Source organism: Crinia signifera, chromosome 2, assembly GCF_055691185.1.
Source record: "Crinia signifera chromosome 2, ASM5569118v1, whole genome shotgun sequence".
NCBI lineage: Eukaryota > Metazoa > Chordata > Amphibia > Anura > Myobatrachidae > Crinia > Crinia signifera.
Window position 1 is genome coordinate 365,357,195 of NC_139218.1, and position 22,762 is coordinate 365,379,956.

The 22,762-nt window shown below is 47.4% G+C and overlaps 1 protein-coding gene across 7 annotated transcripts in view; it reads right to left on the bottom strand.

Annotated features, from left to right (window-relative positions):
* The window catches only part of PARP4 (poly(ADP-ribose) polymerase family member 4), a 186,215-nt gene that overhangs the window by 89,671 nt on the left and 73,782 nt on the right, over positions 1-22,762 (bottom strand). For all 7 annotated transcript variants that reach the window (XM_083169954.1, XM_083169953.1, XM_083169959.1 and 4 more), the window contains exons 13-18: positions 16,895-17,078; positions 12,381-12,531; positions 11,632-11,756; positions 11,414-11,545; positions 11,249-11,335; positions 7,462-7,623 (exon numbers count right to left, since the gene is read on the bottom strand). In XM_083169954.1, coding sequence (XP_083026080.1) covers positions 7,462-7,623; positions 11,249-11,335; positions 11,414-11,545; positions 11,632-11,756; positions 12,381-12,531; positions 16,895-17,078 — 841 coding nt within the window. The remainder of the gene's footprint in view (positions 1-7,461; positions 7,624-11,248; positions 11,336-11,413; positions 11,546-11,631; positions 11,757-12,380; positions 12,532-16,894; positions 17,079-22,762) is intronic.

A 22,762-nucleotide genomic window follows, 5' to 3' on the forward strand; every position in this document is an offset into this window, starting at 1 on the left:
ATTGATCAATGTGCTACTAGGGGCTGGTGGCCAAAGATGGAGATGAGGCACAAAGTATGGTGTCCTCTAGTTCCTGTGGAGTAAGCAGATTAGGACGACTGCCGCAAGAATGTGGTTCTGCTGCAGTAACCTTCTTACTCCTGGATGACATAGTCAATTACAATTACAGGAGAGAATAAGTGATACCTAGTATTAGGGATAAATCCCACACAGCAGTATTATTTCACTGAAGCAATTTAGTATGTCTAAAGAGTACTTATTATTTATTTATTCATTAACAGTTTCTTATGTTGCGCAGCATATTCCGTTGCGCTTTACAAAAGGAGACAGTGATACAACAAACTGGGTATTTACAGACAGTCAAAAGGTAGGAGGGCCCTGTTCTCAAGCTTACAATCTATAGGGACATGGGCATTGATACAGAAGGCTAGATACTGTAATCTTATTGCATTAATTTCACCAGAATGCAAAGGTTCCTGGTGTGCTGTAAGATACCGTGACCCAGCAATTTGGCCAGGGGTCAGGAGGATGGAACATGTGAAAAAGAAAGAGTGGATATGTGTGCACTGTACAGTGGGGATGTGATTAGATAGGAACGATATATGAAAGTTAAGTGGATGGTTCTGGAATTTGATAAGCTTGCCTGAGTTTTCAGTGAACGCTTATAGGTTTGGAGACTGGAGGAGAGTCTTACTGTGCATGGGAGAGAATTCCACAGTGGGTGTAGCCCGAAGAAAGTCCTGCAATCGGGAATGGGAGCGAGTAATGAGTGTGGATGAGAGACACAGCAGAAAGATTTACCCCACTTGAAGTATAAAGCAAAATCTATTCTGACTCAATAACCAGGCTGTATTGTAAGTTTAAGGCTTCTAAGACAGTTCATCTGTGTATGTCTGTATTGAACCAGTACCAGGAGACTTTGTCAGACAGCGTCAACTTAACTAAAGAGGAATGTATGAAAAATCCATATGAGGGTTTATGTCAAGCTAATATTCTTGTAATGATGCACAATACAGAAGGTGAAAAGATAAGTGGATTTTGGTCTTACCTGGAAAATCCTTTTTTCTGAATCCATGGTGGACACTGGGACAGTGGGGTGTGGGTGGAGCTACAGCGACAGGCACCAAGGAGATTAAATTTCTTTGGGTGCAGCCCAGGCTCCTCCTCCTCCACGCCCCCCCTAGGCTTCAGTTGTTATAAAGCTAGCCCGGTAGGGACAGGAAGAGAAAGAGTAGAAACCATACATACTGAAGAGAATTCTTGCGATCAAGAAACAAAGACAGAAAAAACCCCTCTCATTGTCAGCTTTGTGCGTGAGGTGGGTGCCCAGTGTCCACCATGGATTCAGAAAAAAGGATTTTCCAGGTAAGACCAAAATCCACTTTTTTCTTTCATACTCATGGTGGACACTGGGACAGTGGGACGTCCCAAAGCTGTCCCCTCAAAGGGTGGGACGCACCTGAGCTGCACTGAGGACACGACGGCCAAAAGCAGAATCTGCTGTGGCAAACGTGTCGAATTGATAGAACTTTAGAAATGTGTGAGGCGAAGACCACGTAGCCGCTCGACACAATTGCTCCGCTGATGCCCCCTGACTGGCCGCCCAAGAGGATCCCACTGAACGAGTAGAGTGGGCCCTAATCGCAACCGGAACAGGCTTGTTTGCATTTAAATAAGCCTGCTTAATAGTTAGGCGCAGCCAGCGGGCCAGAGTCTGCTTCGAAGCCGGCCAACCACGCTTTGCTGGGTCATACAGCACGAACAGAGCTTCTGATTTGCGTAACTCCTTAGTACGACTGACATAAATCCGAAGAGCTCGAACTACATCTAGCGAGCATAACTCCGAGGAGTCCTCCGACGGGGAAAAAGCAGGAACAACAATATCCTGGTTTAAATGGAACCGTGTAACTACTTTAGGGAGGAAATCCTTCCGAGTCCTTAGAACAGCCCTATCCCTGTGAAAGATCAGGTAGGGTGAAACATGTGACAGTGCGGACAACTCCGACACACGTCGAGCAGAAGCAATTGCCAGCAAAAACAAAGTCTTCCAGGATAACCACCTTATGTCTACTGCATCTAAGGGTTCGAACGGTGCACCCTGAAGAGCTGACAGTACTAACGGTAAATCCCACGGTTGTGTGGGGGCAGAAACTGGGGGCTGAACATGTAAAACCCCCTGTAAGAACATCTTAACAGCCATTCGTTTGGCCAGGCGTCTTTGGAAGAGTACCGAAAGTGCCGACACCTGTACCTTCAGGGATGCCAGACGCAATCCCAATTCCAGGCCCGACTGTAGAAAAGCTAAGACCCTGGAGAGCCGAAACTCCTGAGGCGACCAATTTCTCTGGTTGCACCAGGAGTAAAAAGCCCTCCACACTCTATGGTAAACACGTGAGGATGAAGGCTTGCGTGCAGCCAACATGGTCTGAACTACTCCTGGAGCAAACCCTTTCTTCCTTAGGATCTGCTTTTCAATCGCCACGCCGTCAAAGCCAACGTCTGTAAGTCTGGATGTACGCACGGGCCCTGAGACAACAAGTCCGACCTCTGAGGAAGAGGCCATGGAGGTTCCAGGGATAGAGATAGCAGATCCGTGAACCAGCCTCTCCTCGGCCAGTATGGTGCCAGAAGTATAAACGTTGCTGGTTCCTGTTTGATTCTCCGGATGAGCCGCGGCAGGAGAGCCACTGGTGGGAAGACATATATCAGGGAGAAAGGCCAAGGGGCTGACAGGGCGTCTGTTAATGCTGCTCCTGGATCCCTTGAGCGAGCCCCGTACCGAGGTAACTTGTGGTTGTACCTGGACGCCATGAGGTCTATCTGGGGAAGGCCCCAGCGACCCACTATCTGATTGAATACCTCCTTGTGAAGACTCCACTCTCCTGAATGTATGTCCTGCCTGCTTAGGAAATCGGCCTCCCAGTTTTCTATTCCTGGAATGTGAACTGCCGCTAATGCCAGAAGATGATCCTCTGCCCACTGAAGTAGAGGGAGTACCTCCCTTATTGCTGCTGCACTCCTGGTCCCGCCCTGGTGATTTATATATGCCACCGCCGTGGCGTTGTCCGACTGGACCTTCACCGCTTTGGACTGGACTAAGTGCTCTGCCTCCTCGAGGGCTCGGGAGATGGCCCTTATCTCCAAGATGTTTATGGGAAGCTTTGCTTCTCCCCTTGACCAACGACCCTGAAAAGAGTGTGGACCCAGGACCGCTCCCCAGCCCCTGAGGCTTGCATCCGTGGTCAGAATTTCCCACTTGTGGGCTGAGAACTGGCGACCCCTCCGCAGGTTCTCTGGGCGTAGCCACCAAGTAAGAGAGAGCCTTGTCCGAGTGGACAAGGGAAAAGTCTGAGTCTTGAGATTCTGCTGTGAGCGGTTCCATCTCCGAAGCAGTTCCAGTTGTAGCTGCCTTGAGTGCAGCTGACCGAACTCTACCATCTCGAAACAGGATACCAGCTTCCCCAGAATCTTCATACTGTGGTGCACTGACACCCTGTGGAGCTTCAAGAATGTTCTCAACATTATATGAAGAGAAGTGATCTTCTCTTCTGGCAGATAGACTCTCTCGGTTACTGTGTCTATCCGTGCTCCCAGGTGGATCATGTTCTGGACCGGGGTCACACTGGACTTTTTCCAATTGATGAGCCACCCGTGTGACTCCAGGAAGTTCACTGTGATCTGGAGGTGAATCAGGAGAACTTCCTGAGACTGTGCAATGATCAGTAGGTCGTCGAGATAAGGGAGGATTCGAATCCCCTGAGACCTCAGGGCCCCTGCCATCACGGCCATGATCTTTGTAAAGACCCTTGGTGCCGTGGAAAGGCCAAACGGCAACGCCGTGAACTGATAATGGCAGTTCTGGATTGCAAATCTTAGGAAACACCGGGATTCCTCCCTTATCGGGACATGCAGATATGCATCCCTGATGTCCAGGGATGTCATGAAGTCTCCCGGTTCCAGTGCTTGGAGGATTGACCTCAGGGACTCCATCCTGAACCTGGGTACCTTTATGGACTTGTTGAGGCTTTTCAGATTGAGGATGGGCCTGTAGGAACCGTCCGGTTTCCCTACCAGGAAAAGAGTTGAGTAAAACCCTTTTCCCTGTTGACTGGCGGGTACCGGCACTAATGCATTCCTGTCCAGGAGGGACCGAATGGACTCGGAGAGAGCCTGTGCTCTGTCCTGGTCCTGTGGCAGGCCTGTTTTGAAAAAGCGAGCTGGGGGTCGCCCCTGGAACGGTAGTGAATACCCCTGCAGAATTATGGTATTGACCCATCTGTCTGATGAGGTCTTCTGCCATATGTCGGAGAAATGCAGGAGGCGACCGCCCACTCGAAGATCCTGGTGGGCCGCCCCACCCTCATGCCGCGGGCTTTTCAGCCTGCTTGGGAGTCTGACGGCGTCCTGCCCAGGACTGCCTTCCCCTTGTACTGGGGGCTCTCTTCTGCTGGGACGGTCTGGCTGAAGGCTGACCTCTAACTCTCCCCTGGGGTCGAAAGGAGCGAAAATTTACTGCCCTGCCTTTTGGAGGTGCAGATGGGAGGAAAGCTGTTTTTGAAGTGGCCACTGTGGTCACTATCTTGTCCAGCTCTGGGCCGAACAACACGCTCCCTGAAAATGGTAAGGCCTCTAAGGCTCTTTTTGAGTCTGCATCGGCATTCCATGTACGCAGCCAGAGGGCCCTGCGAGCCGCCACTGAGGAGGCCGAGATTCTTGAAGAGAGTGAGACAGCGTCCACTGCTGACTCCTCTAGATAAGTAGCCCCCTCTCTGATCAGGTCCACTGAGGACAGTAGTTCAGAGCGGCGTGTACCAGAAATTATGGCCTCCTGTAATTCATCAGCCCAGGAGGCTATGGCCCTCGATACCCAAGCTGAAGCCATTGCCGGGCGTGCAGAGACCCCCGCATTTATAAAAATGCCCTTTAAGCAATTTTCTATTTTTCTATCCGTGGGGTCCTTCAAGGAGGCCACTGTGGGGATAGGTAACGTGGTGGTTTTTACCAACCTAGCCACATGTGCATCCACCTGGGGAGCCGATTCCCACTTACTGCGGTCAGCCGCATTAAAGGGGAAAAATGACAGAAGGCGCTTGGAGACTAAAAACTTTTTGTTTGGATGAGCCCAGGCCTCTGACAAAACTCCATCTAAATCAGTACTGGGAGGGAATGTTGCTATCTCCTTTTTCTTCTTTTTGAAGACAGGAGCATCTGATGATGCAGGCTGATCCTCCTGTACTTTAAGAGAGGAGCGGACAGCTTTTATAAGGGCATCTACCCGTGACTGAGTCATACGGTCCTCCTTAGAGGAATCTGGCTCATCTTCATCATCATCATCCATATCATTGTCATCGGTGCCAGCCGCACCCTCCTCCTCTGTATCTCCATCGTCAGTATCATGAGAAACAGGCAATGTCCTGCTCCTACCCGGTGCCTTCAGAATAGACTGAAGGGAGTTAGACACCTGTACCAAACCTTGTACAGAAGAAGATAAACCCTGAACCCAGGTAGGTTCTGGGGCAGGTACTGAGGACCCAGCCTGTGGTGTGGTCATTTCAGAAACAGACTTGTGCGGCCTGACTGCAGCTAACTGCGTGGCTAAGTCCCTCATTGCTGTGGACAGAGTTAATGCCCAAGCTGGCTCAGTAGATTCCTGTATAGGATGACTGGGAGGCGTGGGTGCATTTACAGAGCAACGGTCACACAAGCCCGGGTCTGTCTGCCTCTCTGAGGAGAAATTCTCCTTGCAATTGCCACATGTGTATGCGTGCAAAACAGGAGCAGTACCCTTGGAGGGTTTTGCTGTGGGCTTCCCCTTTTGTGACATTATTATAAGTCACCAGCCCCAACACAAGTCTGACAATAACAGGCTGTCTATTAACAGACACACTGAAAACACTCAAGCCCTAACCAAGAAGCTAGGGTTAAGTGAAAAAAACACAAGCACACAATCTTACCGCTGTATCAGTGCTAAGGATAGCTTGATATCAGCGTTAGGGGAAAGATAAAGAAGAAACCTGATCTCAGTGTCGCGGAGCAGGAGTCTGGGTGCACTTCTCCGTCTCAGCGCTGTGCCTGTAATGGCGCGCAGACGCTGCGAAGGCGGGGAGAAGCAGAGCTGAGCGCGGGAAGCGTGATTGACAGCTCTGTATATCGGAGGCGGACGCTAGGGGACCTAACCGCCTCCCCCTGGAACCCCAGTGCTATACGCCTTAAAAAATGGCGTTCCCCAATAAAACAAACACTGGTGGTCTAGCGGCCCACGGAAACGACCGGGTGCCTGCTGCCAGGACCAGCCGGGGGATGCACCCTTCCCCCGGCGGTATCGCCGCACGGCGTCCCGCTCAGCAGAGACAGGACCCGCTTACCTTCTGACTGTACGCGGCGCCCTCCGTGTGCTGTGAGGCGTCCGGTGTCACGTCATAGGACTAGTACGCCGGACTCAGTCAGGTAGGAGCAGCTGCTAAGTGGCGCTGTCTCCTGTAGGTAAAAAATAATAAAACTACTAAAAATTAAAAACAAGGGCACGGAGCCCTCTCCTTTAGTACCTGTGCCTACCGGCACCAAGGAACAACTGAAGCCTAGGGGGGGCGTGGAGGAGGAGGAGCCTGGGCTGCACCCAAAGAAATTTTATCTCCTTGGTGCCTGTCGCTGTAGCTCCACCCACACCCCACTGTCCCAGTGTCCACCATGAGTATGAAAGAAAAAATAATTTGCCAGAGTTCAACAGGAACCAACTGAAGGTTAAAATGGCAGACACACAATGAGCTAGAGAGAGGAAGAAATAATGCGGGGTACACACCAGGACGACCCGCTCACGATGCACATCGTGAGCGGGTCGTCAGTGTCTCGTTCGACCCGCTCACGATGACGCGGGGGGGCACGACCCGCTCACGATGTGCACCGTGAGCGGGTCCGATCCGATGGCTACCCGCACCCGGCTGTATGGTCGTCATTGAGATCCTACCTGCAGCAGGTAGGATCTCAATAACGACCGACCGACCCGCGGGACCGCGCATCAGATCGGTATCGGTCCACACCAGGTCAGAAAAGGGCCCAATCAGCACACAATCTACATCCAATTGATCGGAATTGGATCTAGATTGTGCGGATCGGGCCCTAGTCGTCCTGGTGTGTACCCAGCATAAGAGGCAAGGTTAATGACATCAGAACCTAGCTACAGGGGATCAGGAGGGACAAATTTCACAAGATGCAAAACTTTGCAATAGTAACAGGACAGTAACATAACAGCATTTGAAACACATATATCTTAGGACATGACAGAATCAGCGATAAGATATAAATGTATTTGCTCCCCTTGCAGTGTAACATGGTTTGTTCCAGATACAAAGTTATCTTGCACAAGAAATGCTTGTAAGGCATATTGCTTTATTTGCATTCCTTCCAGATCAGAATCAGGACCCCTGCGTCATAAATGACCCAGAAATTTATAATATTGCTTACCTGTGTATTTTCTTTTAATGCTTTATCTTGCTGCCAGGAAGCCACAGTTCCAGGGATGGAGAAATTAATACAATATTGCCATTTCAGTTCACTGACGTAGCTGATTTTAATCACTACAGTTGACTTGGGTGGCAGATTTCCAACACTCACAGTGAAGACATCCTAAAATAAGGATATAGAAAAGATAGAACCTGCATTAGCACTGTGACTAGTCCAGCTTATACACTCGTAAGCACGTAATACTGTAAATGTGTGTAATAAGGTAAAGCGATGCATTACTACTGCTGAGACACTGGGCTAGGAGCCTGATTTTTTTTGGGGTTGATTCGCAAGGCTGCGAATTCGCAAGCTTGCGAGTCCACCTAACCCTGCCTTGCGAATGGTGGTACACCATTTGCAAGGTGCGTTCCTTCGCACCGCATGCGAATGGATTTCATATAAACATCCATTCGCATGTTATTGGGAATCTCTCAAATCTTTCGATGGTTACCGACCATCAAAAGATGTGGAAGGTGCACGCATATATATAAGTTGCCCGCCCCCTGCATCATCAGCTCATTAGCATGAGAACGCCTATGAAAAGCTGGGCGTTCCCACATGCTAATGTTCCGCCCCACGCCCTGTTTCTGTGCAGGGTAAATACTGGCTGCTTCATTCTTACACTGCAATTTAGATTTTAGTTTGAAGAAACCCTCCCCAAATCTGAAGGTTCATACACACTGGGCGATTTTGCCCAGCATGTATGGACAGTAATGATGTGAAAATCGCTGGCCTGAAAACCGCTCTGTGCATACACACTGGGCGAGTGTGCCGAGCATAGCGCATGTCAACCTTTTGACTATTGACCTAACCAATGTCAACCTTCCTGCATTTCGACCCAGACTAATGTCGACATAAATGCATGTCGACCTAATGTGTCGATGAACATGCTGGTGACCTAATGATCCACACCCAGGGCTATTTTTCAGCTGGCTCCAGCAGGAACTGAGGCCCTTATTCTAGTTCACTCTTTCTGACAAAATATTTCTTAGATGGACAAAACCATGTGCACTGCAGGTGAGGCAGGTGTTACTTGTGCAGAGATAATTATATTTGGGTGGGGTTTTACACCTGCCTCACCTGCAGTAAACATGGTTTTGTCCATATAAGAAATATTTTGTCAGAAAGAGTGAACTAGAATAAGGGCCTCAGTTCCTGCTGGAGCCTACTGAAAAATAGCCCTGTCCACACCCGTGTATAGGGCATTAACTTGCATGTGACATCACAGCAAACACAGTCATTTTCCTGATATGAGCAGGACCACCCTCGCTTTGTGTTCCACAAGACACCTAAGCTTGAGGGTTCGGCAGATATAACAAGTGATCATATATTTGGAGATGACAGAAGAAACAGGCAGGTGGAGCGGTGCAATGTCTGGGGAAGTATTACAGGGTCACTAAAACGGGACAACGGGAAAATAGTCAAGGCCACATGCAGAACAGATTGCAGGTTGGGGTTCAGTATGATTTCCCGACATTCAAAATACCGACAAGCATTGGCAGACAGTCAAAATACCAACACCTCCGAATTGCAGACAATGATGCCAACATGGTTAAAATGTCATAAAGTTGACAATGATTTCTTTGTGTGTGTGTGTGTGTTGACTTAAAGTAGGTCAACATGGACACTGTATAAGTGTTCCGCGTTCCCTCGCATGGCTGGCTGCACTTGCCATGATTCGGGCAGTCTGTTTCTAAGAACAAATCATGAAAAACTCATGTTGATTTTTTGACATGTCGACATTTTTATGTCGAAATGTTGACTTCAGCAATTTGACCATGTCGGCATAATGAATGTTTGCATTTTGAACGTGTCGTATTTTGACTGTCTGGCAATGGTTGACGGTATTTTGACTGCATTCCGCAGGTTGCTTTAAAACAAAACAGAAGGGAAATAATGAGTATATGTATTGATGGGATGCGGTCAATTTCCCGGCGGTCGGAATCCCGGCGTTCAAAATCCCGACCTCTGAAATTCCGAAACTTTTTCCCTCCGTGGGTGTCCACGCCACCCATAGAGGGAGAATAAATTAGCGTGCCGAGCGCAGCGAGCCCGCAAGGGGGGGCGATCCACGTCCACCCCTTGTTGGAATTTTGAACGCCAGGATTCCATACCGAATCCGTATTGGTTACATGATCGATCTAGCAGTATTACTACAGGTGATTGTGTTTATAACATAATTTAGATACTTCACAAATTAATATAGTAAGAAAACAATATAAAAAGCAAGACTCATTCCTAATAGACTATTACCCCCAAGATCATTCCAACACCATTAATGTAATAAAGCATCATCAATAATTATTGCTATAGCAACCATCGCGGTGTGATAATGATGATAATTGCTCTTGTGTAATGAAAACATTATCTGTAGATACATTCATTGGATGTTACATTATAACATTAAAGTGTCTGCTACATTTTAATATCTTAAACAATTACATTTCCTATAATTAAAAAATAAGAGAAAGCGAGCCTTAAGAATAATCTTTTTACCCGTTACATTTAGCCAGGGCTGGTTTATAGATGTACTTACTGTACTGTAATTATTTTAAGTGCTTAAAGAAATTCTGAATTAAAAATAATAATAATGTTTATCTAGTATAGCCTCACAGACTGCACTTAAAAACTGATATTTTGCCACTTTACTGTTTTAAAAAAGCCGTTTTTGTAAAACGGTTAAAACGGAGGGTCTTAACCGTTTCAGACCCGGTATTTTGGCATCAAAATCGGGTCTGAAACGGTATTTAGGACGCAGCCAATGAGCGGAACCAGCACAGTGAATATTTAATGAGCGCTCATATATTCATAGGCACGTCACCCCCTGGAGCCCCCCCCCCCCTGCGGGTTAACACCCTGGGGGGGGGGGGGGGGGCTGAAGACCGCACTGGCTTTGACCCTGTATTTGTAAAGTTTCCAAAAACTGGTCTGCCAGTGTCAAAAAAATGCGGAGAGTTGCGGTGTAAAAGGGTTTTACCTGGCAAACCCGTTTTTGGAAACATTTTCAAATACAGGGTCAAAGCCAGTTATGTGGTCTGAAAGCAGCATAATTGTACCGCTTTATATTGCCCCGTGTAGTGCAGCATGGCCTTTGTAACTTAGCTGAGCAATAAGACGTTCTTAAACCACCTGTTGGTAGCGAGTGAAACAACATCTCTTTCTCTCTCGCACATGCACAAACACAGATTTAATCACAAGGTTGCAGACTAGCCTTCGAAGCATTTGCTTCGAGTGGGTTTACTAGTATTGTATAAATGGGCTACATTTTAAATTGCTATTCTATTTTTTGTCTCGGTGTTAACTGTAAAGGCACTGCAATTCTAATCCTCCCTGGCTAAGACAGTTCCATTAACAAAGGGAAGCCCCTTAACCAGGGCTGGGCAACACCGGCCCTCCAGATGTTAATGAACTACACATCCCAGCATGCCTTGCATCAGTTTCAGCATGGCCACATAGCAAAACTAATGCAAAGCATCCTGGGATGTGTAGTTCATTAACATCTGGAGGGCCGGTGTTGCCCAGCCCTGCCCTTAACACTGGGCCTGCGTTGGACATGTGGTCTATATTACAGTATGTGGCTTGTGTGTGTCGCTAGCTTTATAATGGGGTCTTTGGAGTAGCTTAATTTTTAATCTAGTAAAGCGTTCAAGGTTTGCATGGTGCCCCAGGGAGCAGTGCTGCCAGTTATACCTAAGCCCATATATAACTACAGGCTGCTGTGTAAAAATGCTTTGAAAGTTAAACCAACCGGTGCGTCTTGATCCATGAGATAAGCTCCGTGCCCTTGGCTGATAGCAGTCCTGTACTCACGGTGCGCCTGCTGCTTCTCTTTTACCTGCAGGAAATTACGTTGATTGTCAGATAAATCAAGCACAACAGAGGCTTTGTAAGAAAATGATGTACTGTATAGTACCTCTCCTACAATGTGTTTCCCATTGATAAACGCCTCAAACCCACACACAGCTGCTGTGCTGTCCAGGGGGAAAACGTATTTCGCTTCGATGGGGAAGATGGACTCATTCTTATAAGTCTGGAATATCACCACCTGTTGTAGAAGGAAGAGATTAGTAGGAGTGGCAGTTGAATCTCTATAGTATTCTAGAACTTTAGGCTTATGTAGGGCACGCGTACCTGAGCTGCAAGGTCCATTATTCGTGCTTTGACGTGAATGCTCTCTAATGGAATTTGCTCCCCACCAATGCTCTGCAGACCACCCTTTTGGATCTCTGCTTCGGGCAGATCATCCAATGAAACATCTGTTGAAGAACATAAGCTTATATGATCCCTGGTCAATCTAACGGTAATGATCTCTGGTCAATCATACTGACGGTAATTAAAGCTTACTTACCAGAGCTTACTTATTCTTCATCTCCCACCATAACAAAGCATTTAATCATTACATCCCAAAACCCAACCTTTTTAAAGTCTAAAACAGATCTAGAAATACAAATCTACTGGAATGAGCTATTTTATCTGGAAACTTGCATGCTCCAAAAAGAAGAAACTAAAACAATATTGGTTGACATTTGGTGATATTATGTCCTACACACAAGACATGATCACCAAGCAGCTACTTTTAGACCACTGGTCCTCTGTCAACTAGCTTTACTCTAGAGAACAGACATAAATGGGGTATGATTCCATATCCGGAGATGCCTGCAATGTACTGCTACAATGGCATTGGAACGCCAGCATTGGCACACCGCATTGCCCTGATTTCACCCAGAAATTGTGTATTTTATTTTTTTGCTCAGCCCCAATGAGGCACCAGGATCTCCCGGTTACTGTTATAGCAGCAGATGCACGCACTGAATCATCTACACCAACCACAATTTCCCTGAACCCCTATAAGCACAGAATAACAGATGATCATTTCTTACCATCCGATGTTCTCCCGTTATCCTCTTGGATATACTCAGGCTGAGTAGTTACAGATACCATCGGTGAGATTAGATTGTCATTGCGATTGCAAAACTGGACAACGTATCTCATTTTGACTTGATTTACATCATACACCACAAACTCATCATCCTGAAAACATAAAATCAGGGATATAGTGTAAATGCATTATCCATGCCGGTACTTTTGGAGGTCAGGAGAATTTCTTTAGAAAGAGATGGACACTGGAAGTAAAGAGGGACATGCGGATTTGTGAGGCCTTCAGTTGTATTCTCTGTTAAAGAGACAGTATACCCTATGTCACTGTAGGCTGCATCTATGGGGGTACTCAGTGGGGTTGGGATTGTTTGGTCGACCAGAAGATGGTCGTCAGTCATTAGGTTGACACCGTTGGGTCGACATACAGCAAGGCCGACAGGGGTCTAGGTTAACATGCGGCAAGGTCCACAGGGGTCTAGGTCAACACATGCATTAGGTCGACAGTCAAAAGGTCGACATGGGTTTTTAAACCCGAATGTCGTCACAGTCGTCAGGGACACAATTTTAAGTGCACTGCATCCCCTCGCATGGCTCGCTGCGCTTGTGATGCTTTGGGCACGCTGGGCACACTATTTTATTCTCCTGCCACACCATATTGGATGGTAGGGCATGAAATACTGCCCGTCGGCACATGTCGGCTCAAAAAAACAGTTAAAAAACCAATGTCGACATTTGACTGTCGACCTAACGCATGTGTCAACCTAGACCCATGTCGACCGAGACCACCTGTCGACCTTCCTGTATGTCGACCTAATGACTGTCGACCCCCTCAGAGAAACGCGTCAGTGCAGACACCCCACTTCTACCTCTATTTATCCATTGTGGACTCCAAGTATGGACTCTCTATTGGATACCTGAACCAGGACTTGTGGACAGGGCCGGATTATAATGGGGGCACAAGGGGTCAGTACCCCTGGACAGCCCTCTAGCTAGGGGCCCCCTGTGGTTGGCATGTATTTTCCCCCCCAAAAAAAATGTAGCTAAAGGTTTTGTGCATGGAGTGGGGTAGTGCTGCAGCTTCACCTATCTGCCCATGTGACAATGATTAATGGTGCTGAGCATCGGGAGCCAAGGCACACGGACTGCACAAGTGTGCAGTGCATTACTGGGAGTTGACTAAGTTCCATGACACTTTGCACAAGAGGGCAGAGGCTGAGACGTTTGTGCTGAGCTCTGATTGGTGGAGCTCATTACATGCTTTTCAGGCCCATGGAGAACAGCAGCAGCCTAGTCATGGGAGGGTTTTTAATCAGAGGCAGCACTAGGACTGTGAGGTCTCCTACAGAGTAAGGTGCAGAGGGACAAACACAGGCTTTTCATGTGGTATGTATGTATGTATGTATGTATGTATGTATGTATGTGTATATATAAATAGATACGTGGTTACACTGTGTTTTGACAGTGTAATATTCTCCCATGCCATTTGCGGCCAGTAATGACAAGTGCAAGGGGGGCCCCCCTGTCTAAAGTGCCCCGGGCCCCCCGAAGGCTTAATCTGGCACTGCTTGTGGACACCAAATACATGTGGAGCAGCCTTTATTGCCAGCACAGGACAACTATCAGCCAACACCACCCCAAAGGGTTTTTCATCCATCTGCAACGAAATGGTGCAGGACTGTCCCTGCTAGTTGTGAGTGGTCTATCGAAAAACTGTCCTTCAATATATACCTCCACAATTGCCAGTGCCAGAATGCCATAGGAATGGGATCCTACATAAAGAGGAAAATAGGAGTGTCTCTTTCCCTCATTCAATGCCCTAATTCCAATCAAATACCCCCGATGTCGTATTGATTTGTATATTCGTATATACGGCCGCTAATACAAATTCGTATAGGCAGTCTGCATGGATCAGTCAGATCCGTGCAGGCTGCAATGTGTTGAAAATAGAAATAGAAATAAAAAAAATAAAAAATGGAGTGGGGTCCCCCCCCCCATGGCCGTAACCAGCACCAGGCTGAAAGAGCCGGGGCTGGTATTAAAACCCCCCAGGACCCCTGGCCAGGCTGAATGCTGTGGCCGGGGGGATTTATATAAAAAGTCTCCCCCCGGCTGTGGCATTACGCTGCTGGCTGGTTGGGCCTGGGGCTACTTCTTAAAATACAGGGGGGACCCCTAATCGTTTTGGGAACCAGTCTGGGGCTGTTTTTTTAAAATACAGCGAAGCCCTATTTGGCCGGTTTCCTGATTTTTTTATACCAGCCCAGCTCTTTCAGCCTGGTGCTGGTTACAGCTATTTTTTACACACTGAAACCTGCAAGGATCTGACTGATCTGTGCAGGCTGAAGCCAAATACGCCTGGAAAATGAAGTGTATTTTCCAGGCGTATTTGGCCGGCAATTAACGGGCGTATCCCGCTAATTACGGGCCGTATTTTAAATACAAGGAAAGGTGAGTATACTCGAGATGGGGTACTCAGAGTAGAAACAGGCGCCCAATGGGGTGTTGTGCCTAGCTGCTCCAACTAAGGGGTGTCACCCCTCTAAAAATATATATATAGAAACCAAAAAATGTAAAGCGCTGGTACGGATCAATTGAATATTACAATGTTAGTTTATTAAAAGAAGATAAAAATACATAAATAACAATGACAATAATACTGATCATATACATCATATACATACATTGTAATATTCAATTGATCCGTACCAGCGCTCCACATTTTTTGGTTTCCGTATTTTAAATACGGTCGGTTAGTAAATTAGAAATCACCATTCTTTTGAATATCCCGTCAATACGAATTGCCGTATTTTCAGGATAGTAAATCCTGGAAATACAAATGTGAAAAAAATAGGTGTATTTCTGGATACAAATACACCAATTTTTTACGAATTTTGCTTAGTAAATTTCCCCCCTAATCTTTTCCTTTTTTTTGTTTGTATACAAGGGACTGATTATCCCTATAACCAAACTGCATCTAAATGAGAGAAGCCCAAAGTAGCGCCTGAAAATTATCCCTAGGGATAATTGCATTTCTTGTTTCCTGTTAAAAGATTGAATCTTAACTGTCGAATTGGCCAGTATTTCAGACTGCTGGAAGTGTTCCAACAGTCAGAAATGAGATTATATACCCCTGTGTGTCTACATGAGAATCTCTAGGACATTGGATACTCATGTGTGACAGGATATACTGTATATGGGCATCTGAGCCTTCATCTGTGGCCCACAGATTATTTTATGGGTCTGTGGGTTGGTCACACGGCTTTATGTCCCATTGGGCCAAGCACTTATTCCCCGCTTTATGCCCTACACAGAACCAGCTCTTTATAAAGATGGCAGCCGATGTTGCTTTGTGGGACATTGATAAAAATGGTAATTCCATTTTTGATCAATTTTTGCACCACGCAACCTTTATCTCAGTACAACTCAATGCCAGTAGCACATCAGAGATCACAGGAGGAGGAGCATGCAGCCAGCAGCACATCACAGATCACAGGAGGAGGAGCATGCGGCCAGCAGCACATCAAAGATCACAGGAGGAGGAGCATGCAGCAAGCAGCACACCACAGATCACAGGAGCAGTAAAGTCCAGCCAACAGCACATTTTGGATCAGAGGAGAAGGAGCTTGCAGCAATCATCACATCTGAGATCACAGTCTTCCTGTGCGTGCAGCCAGCAGCAATCTAAGATCACAAGAGCAGGAAAGTACTGTCTGCAGCACATCTAAGATCAGAGCAGGAAGAACATGCAGCCTGCAGCACATCTGAGGTCAAAGGAATAGGAGAGTGCAAAACATCTGTGATAGGAAGAGACCGAAAGTGCAACCTGAAGCACATCTAAGATCAGAGGAATAGGAGAGTGCAAAACAACTGAGATCGGAAGAGGCGGAAAGTGCTGTTTCTGGGACAAGAGGAATAGGAGAGTGCAACAGGGCCAGTGGTAGGGGTTTGGGCATTCCCCTGCAAACTAGAGTGCTTCTCTGTGAGAATTACTGCGCAGGGTCAATGTGGAGGTTAAAATATTCCACCTCACCATCAGAGGTGGTTCCACCCCGTTCCCCCTCATTTTAACCCCTGGAGTGCAAAACATCTAAGATCGGAAGATGAGGAAAGTGCTGTCTGCAGCACATCTGAGATCAGAAGAATAGGAAAATGCAAAACATCTGAGAATGGAAGAGGAGGAAAATAAAGCCAGCAGCACATCTGAGATCACGGGAGGAGCCTGCAGTCAGCAGCACATCGGAGAACAGAATGAGTCGGAGCCTGCAGCACATCTGAGATTACACGATGATAAGTATGCAGCTGAAAACAAATCTGAGATCAGAGGAGGAGGAAAGTGCAGCCAGTAGCAGACGGTGTCAAAGTAAAGGATAAATCTTACATTATAGAAGAATGGCTACTTTTTCATTTTTTGTTTGGAATTTTTTTTTTCTTGGCACTTTTATTTGATAAGAATGCATTGTTATTATCTTGTTTGTCAATAAATTCACAACTTAATAAAATGATTCAAATTACTTACTGTAAAATCAGATTTAATTGAGTCCTCACTTCGAACGCCATGTACACTGTTGAAGCCATTGGGTGGTTCTGTGATGGTGTGATCTCTCTTATAGACCTGTTTGATGGTACCTAGAGCCACATCACTTAGCACCATGAGCCGTGCCCCATTCAGGTTACTGGGTTCTGCGTACTTTACACTTGTGCTGCATGAGAACCAGCAATATTGTAGAATGTGAAGACAGGACACCAGGTCAGCAAGCTTACAGAATTAGTATTAGTTAAGTTAAATTAATAGTATTATTCAGTTAAATTAATGACTTGATCAGCGCCTTGGGTTTGCTGTTTGATTTCTTTGAAGTTCCCAAAAATCAAGAAAAATAAAACTAACATTGGGCCGTGTAATAACAACCCGGGAAATATAATAGTAAACGTTTGTATAATGCAAAGTTTCCTAAACTTTGCCATTGCAGTCCAGGTTTTAAGGATATCCATGCTTCCGTACAGATGTAGCTATGCTGATCTTTGCTGCGATGTGCAGCGACTACATGTGTGAGTAGTCTTACTGGCACAATGTATTCTCTCTGGATCACGGGAGCGACTATTCCCATGTTCCCGTGGGCGGGCATGCTAATCACAGCAAGCCAGTTGTGCTTACGGGTAGTCAAACCCGCGACTAGAACAGCTACATTTGTACCTAGGTCAATTTGATTCAATTATCTGGACTCAAGAATGGACTTCCTTAAAAAGTGGACTCTAGCGGCAGAATTTGGGGACCTCTGATGTCTGATGTTTTTTATCCCTAAGCTAATGAACGGAATATTTCAGAGTGATGGCAGTAACATATTATATAGATCAGTAACACTGACAACGATAACTTTCTCTAAATCCGTCAGGTGGCAATAGTGTATGATGAGGGTTAATGGTCATAGCTTAGTTGTACAGGCTTGTAGTGGGATCCAGATTATATAACAATGTATATATAGACAGTCAATGAGCAATCCTCTGCAGTGAGCATGCCCAGACTTCACTGAGTCACTCAGTGTGATGCAGCTGAAGGAAGGTATGCATTGCACCAGAGAGGTGCATGGAAGTTTACTATATTTGTGTGTAGATCTACTCATCTACTCAAGCCCCCCAGCCTTGCTCCTCCCCCTGAGCGTGGAAGGTCCTTTACTCCACTACAATTTAGCATCTACCGTGAGAGGAGGTTACCAGCATGTCAGAGACACAGACAGCCAGCACCAGAGCTCCGTAGGTGGGGGAGAGGGGGCACCCGCGGGGGTGGGGGAGCATCAGAGCTCTGGTGCTGGCTGTCTGTGTCTCTGGGCTTGTGATTTTAACTGGAGGGGCTGCAGTCCTGCACAGTGGTGTAACTACCTAATTGGCGCCCCCCCTCCCCCTCGGCGCCCCCCCGTGTCCATACCTGCCCGGCTGCATCTGTGGTCACGGTCCCGTCTCTCCCAGTGCCGGCTCCTGCTGCAGAAAACTGTCTGCAGTATGGGGGCAGCCATTTTCTAAGTGTCAGTTTTCATTATAGCAGCAGGAGCCGGTGCCCGGAGATCCTGGACTGTGACGGCAGGTACCGGCAGACAGCAGCGGGTAACTATAGCCCCGCAGACCCCCGGGGCCGGTGCCCACACTTTCTCTGCGCCTCCCCGCCACCGCAGGGGCTGCGGAGCTATAGTTACGCCACTGATCCTGCAGCCCTATAGTAGGAGCCACCACTGCCTCCCTATATAAAGGGATTTTTGTAAGAACTTACCGTTCGAATCCCTTTCTCTGATATGGTCCTGGTGACACAGCTCAACACTGGGATGTAGGAGGGTCCGAAGGAGCCAGGCACCTATCCTAAAGTTTTAGAGGGTAGGCTCCTCCCCTACTGCATCCCTGGACTCTTCAGTTCAATCTTTCAAAGCCACTGGAATACATTAACTCAGTACAAACGCCTGCACATATTATATGCACATTTTATAACAGAAAACTGTTAACTTTTAACCATTTTAACATGAACATCATGAAACTTCTGGCATACTTACTGAGCGTAAGGGAGGGATCGCTGTGTCACCAGGACCATATCAGAGAAAGGGATTCGAACGGTAAGTTCTTACAAAAATCCCTTTTTCTCTTTCAATGGTCCTGGTGACACAGCTCAACACTGGGACGTTCCAGAGCCGGTCCTTTGGGAGGGTACGCTCAGGTCTGCAGCTCTCAGCACTGCTCGCCCGAATGATGCGTCCTCCGACGCAAACTCATGGAATCTACAGAATTTGGCAAATGTGTGAACAGATGACCAAGTGGCAGCTCTGCAAACCTGCTCAGCTGTGGCCCCATGTCGAACCGCCCAAGAGGTGGCAACTGACCTGGTGGTATGCGCATTTATCTTGGCCGGTACTGGTCTACCCACTTTGGTGTATGCAAAGGCTATCACAGACCGCAACCACCTAGCAATAGTCTGCTTAGATGCAGGCCAACCAATTTTGTGTACGTCATACAATACCAACAATGTGTCAGTCTTCCTGACACTCTTCACTCTGTCCACATATATGCGTAAGGCACGCACAACATCCAAAGTTCTCAACTTGTCCCTTTTCTTAGAACCCTCTGGGGGTTGAAACACAGGTAGAACTATCTCCTGATTTAAATGGAAGGTAGATACCACCTTCGGTAAAAACTGAGGCACTGTTCTTAAAACAGCCCTGTCATCATGAAAAATTAAGAAGGGAGATTTACATGACAAAGCTCCCAATTCTGAAACTCTTTTAGCAGATGCTACTGCTAACAAAAACACTAGCTTCCACGTGAGAAACTTAAAGTCAGCCGACCTTAAAGGTTCAAAAGGTGCCTTTTGAAGGCATTCCAAAACCAGTGATAGATCCCAAGGTGCTACTGGTTGCTTGTATGGAGGTTTCAACCTGGATACTCCTTGTAAAAAGGTTTGAATTTCCGGCAAAATGGCTATCTTTTTCTGGAAATAGATGGACAAGGCCGAAATCTGCACCTTCAGTGACTGAAGGCTTAGGCCCGATGAAAAACCATCTTGTAAGAATTCCATCATTCTTGATAGCTTAAAATGAGATGTATGAGCCTTTCTTCTCTCACACCATCGAATGTAAGTCTTCCAGACTCTATAATAATTTGCCGAAGATACAGCTTTTCTGGCTTTTATCATCGTCTGTACTACTGCCTCAGAAAACCCTTTTCTTTTCAAAATGGTGGTTTCAATAGCCAGGCCGTCAAAATCAATCGATCTGAATCCAGGTGATTGAATGGGCCTTGTCTTAGAAGGTCTGGTCTCAGAGGTAGACGCCATGAATCCACAGACAACCTCTGAAGCCTCGAGTACCAGGACCTCCTTGGCCAATCTGGGGCCACTAAGATCACTGGAACCTTCTGCCCCTGTATTTTCTTCAGAAGTCTCGGTAACATTGGGACTGGTGGGAATGCATAAAGGAGATCTCCCTGCCAGTGAATAGTCATGGCATCCACTGCCTCCGCTAGTGGATCCCTCGTTCTGGCATAGAACCTGGGCACTTGACGGTTGACCCTGGATGCCATCAGGTCCACATCCGGAGTTCCCCACAACGAAGTGATTTGGTGAAACACTTGAGGGTGTAAGCTCCATTCCCCTTCCTTGAGCTCCTCCCTGCTCAGGAAGTCGGCTTCTATATTCTCTATTCCTGGAATGAATATAGCCGATACAGCTGGAACATTCTGTTCCGCCCATAGGAAGATTCTGGACACCTCCCACATGGCCAATCTGCTGCGTGTACCTCCCTGGTGATTCAGATACGCCACAGCTGTGGCATTGTCGGTCTGAATCCTCAAAGGGAGGTTCTGTAACCTGTCTCCCGCCAAGGAAATCACTTTCCAGACAGCTCTCAGCTCCAAGATGTTGATTGGTAACGCTGATTCCTCTGCCGTCCACAGGCCCTGAAGCCTGAGATCCAGGACTATTGCCCCCCAGCCCCTGAGACTGGCGTCGGTAGTTACTATCAACCAGTCCCAGGTCTGTAATGACCGACCCCACTGAAGGGAATCTACTTCTGTCCACCATTTCAAGGATTCTCGGGTGTCCGAAGACAGCACTATCATCTCGGATTTCATGGTCAAAGTGTTTCCTGACCAGGCTGACAAAATGTTCCATTGGAACCTCCGAGAGTGGAACCTGGCAAATTGAAGCGTCTCGAATGACGCCACCATCTTCCCCAGGAGCTTGAGGCACCTCCATACTGAAATGCTCTGAGCCCTGAGAATCTCCTGGACTAGGGTGACCAGATCCCTGGCCTTTACCTCCGGGAGGAATACCCGATGAAGATGGGTGTCCAGTATGACTCCCAAGAATTGGAGCCTTTGTGACGGTACCAACTGAGATTTTTGCAAATTTAAAATCCAGCCGTGAGCCTGCAAAAAACTGATTGCCTCTGCCAAGTGACTCTGCAGCATGGCTGCCGACTCTGCTTTGAACAGGAGATCGTCCAAATAGGGTATTACTGTGATTCCCCTGAGCCTCAGCACCGCCGCCATTACTGACATTATCTTTGTGAATACCCTTGGCGCGGTTGCTAGCCCAAAGGGTAACGCCCGGAATTGTAAATGCAGGTCTCCTATGGCAAACCTCAACAAGGTCTGATGCTCCGGGTGTATAGGAACGTGCAAATATGCGTCCTGGACATCCATGGACGCCAAAAATTCTCCCTGGTCCAGACTCAGGAGTACTGACCGTAGGGACTCCATTTTGAAATGGTCTACCCATAAATGAGCATTTAGGGACTTCAAATTTAGTATTGGTCTGAAAGACCCGTCTGGTTTGGGCACCAGGAACAGCGTGGAGTAAAAGCCTTTCTTCCACTCTGCCCTGGGGACTGGTGTAACCACCCCTTTTTCCAAAAGGGAGTGAGCTGCTCTCACAAGAGCTGTACGAAGCCGTGCCTCCTTTGGCAGTGGCGTAACTAGATACATGTGGGCCCCATAGCAAAAGTTTGTAAGGGCCCCTATTTATCACCAAATGCTGAAAAATGTATACAGCACATGATACTTTGACAGGCAAAGTGGGCCCCTTTCAGCTCTGGGCCCCATAGCAGCTGCACCCCCTGCACCTATGGTAGTTACGCCCTTGTCCTTTGGTAAGGATGTGGGGATGAACCTCTTCGGAGGCGGCCCTCTGCAAGGGATTTTGTAACCCTGTGTTATAATATCTAACACCCAGGCCTCCTGGCCTAGAGAAGCCCAAGCGTCCCTGAAGAGTGTGAGACGCCCCCCCACTTTTGTCACTGTCGGGCGAAGCCCCTGACAGTCATGCAGAGGGTTTATCCTCTCCCTTTGTGGCAGGCTTCTTGTGAAAAGAGCCAAATTTTGACTTTTGTGTCTTGCCTCTAGAGGACTGAAACCTTCCCCTGAAAGACTGTCCTCGAAAGGACGCACCACCTCTAGGGGAGGGCCGAAAGGACGGCTTAAAAGCAGAAAATCTGGACGTCTGCTTTGCTGAGGAGGCCGGCAGGAATGTACTTTTGCCGCCCGTGGCCTGCTTTATAATCTCCTCTAATTCGGTACCAAAAAGCACCTTTCCTTTGAAGGCTAATGTTTCCAGAGCCTTCTTGGACTCATTGTCTGCTTCCCAGGCTTTAAGCCAAAGCACTCTCCTGGCATTAATGGAGACTGTGGACACTCTGGTTGCCATTTTAATAGCTTCCTCCTCTGCTTCCACTGCATATTCCGCAGCTGCCTTAATCTTTTCTGCAAGCAGTAACGCACCAGGGTCAGCCTGCAGCATGGTGCATAATTCACCAGCCCACTCTATCATGGCCTTAGAGACCCAGGCTGAAGCAATAAGGGGCCGTAAGGTAAACCCCACCCCTTCAAAGATAGCCTTGAGGTTACCCTCCAGCTT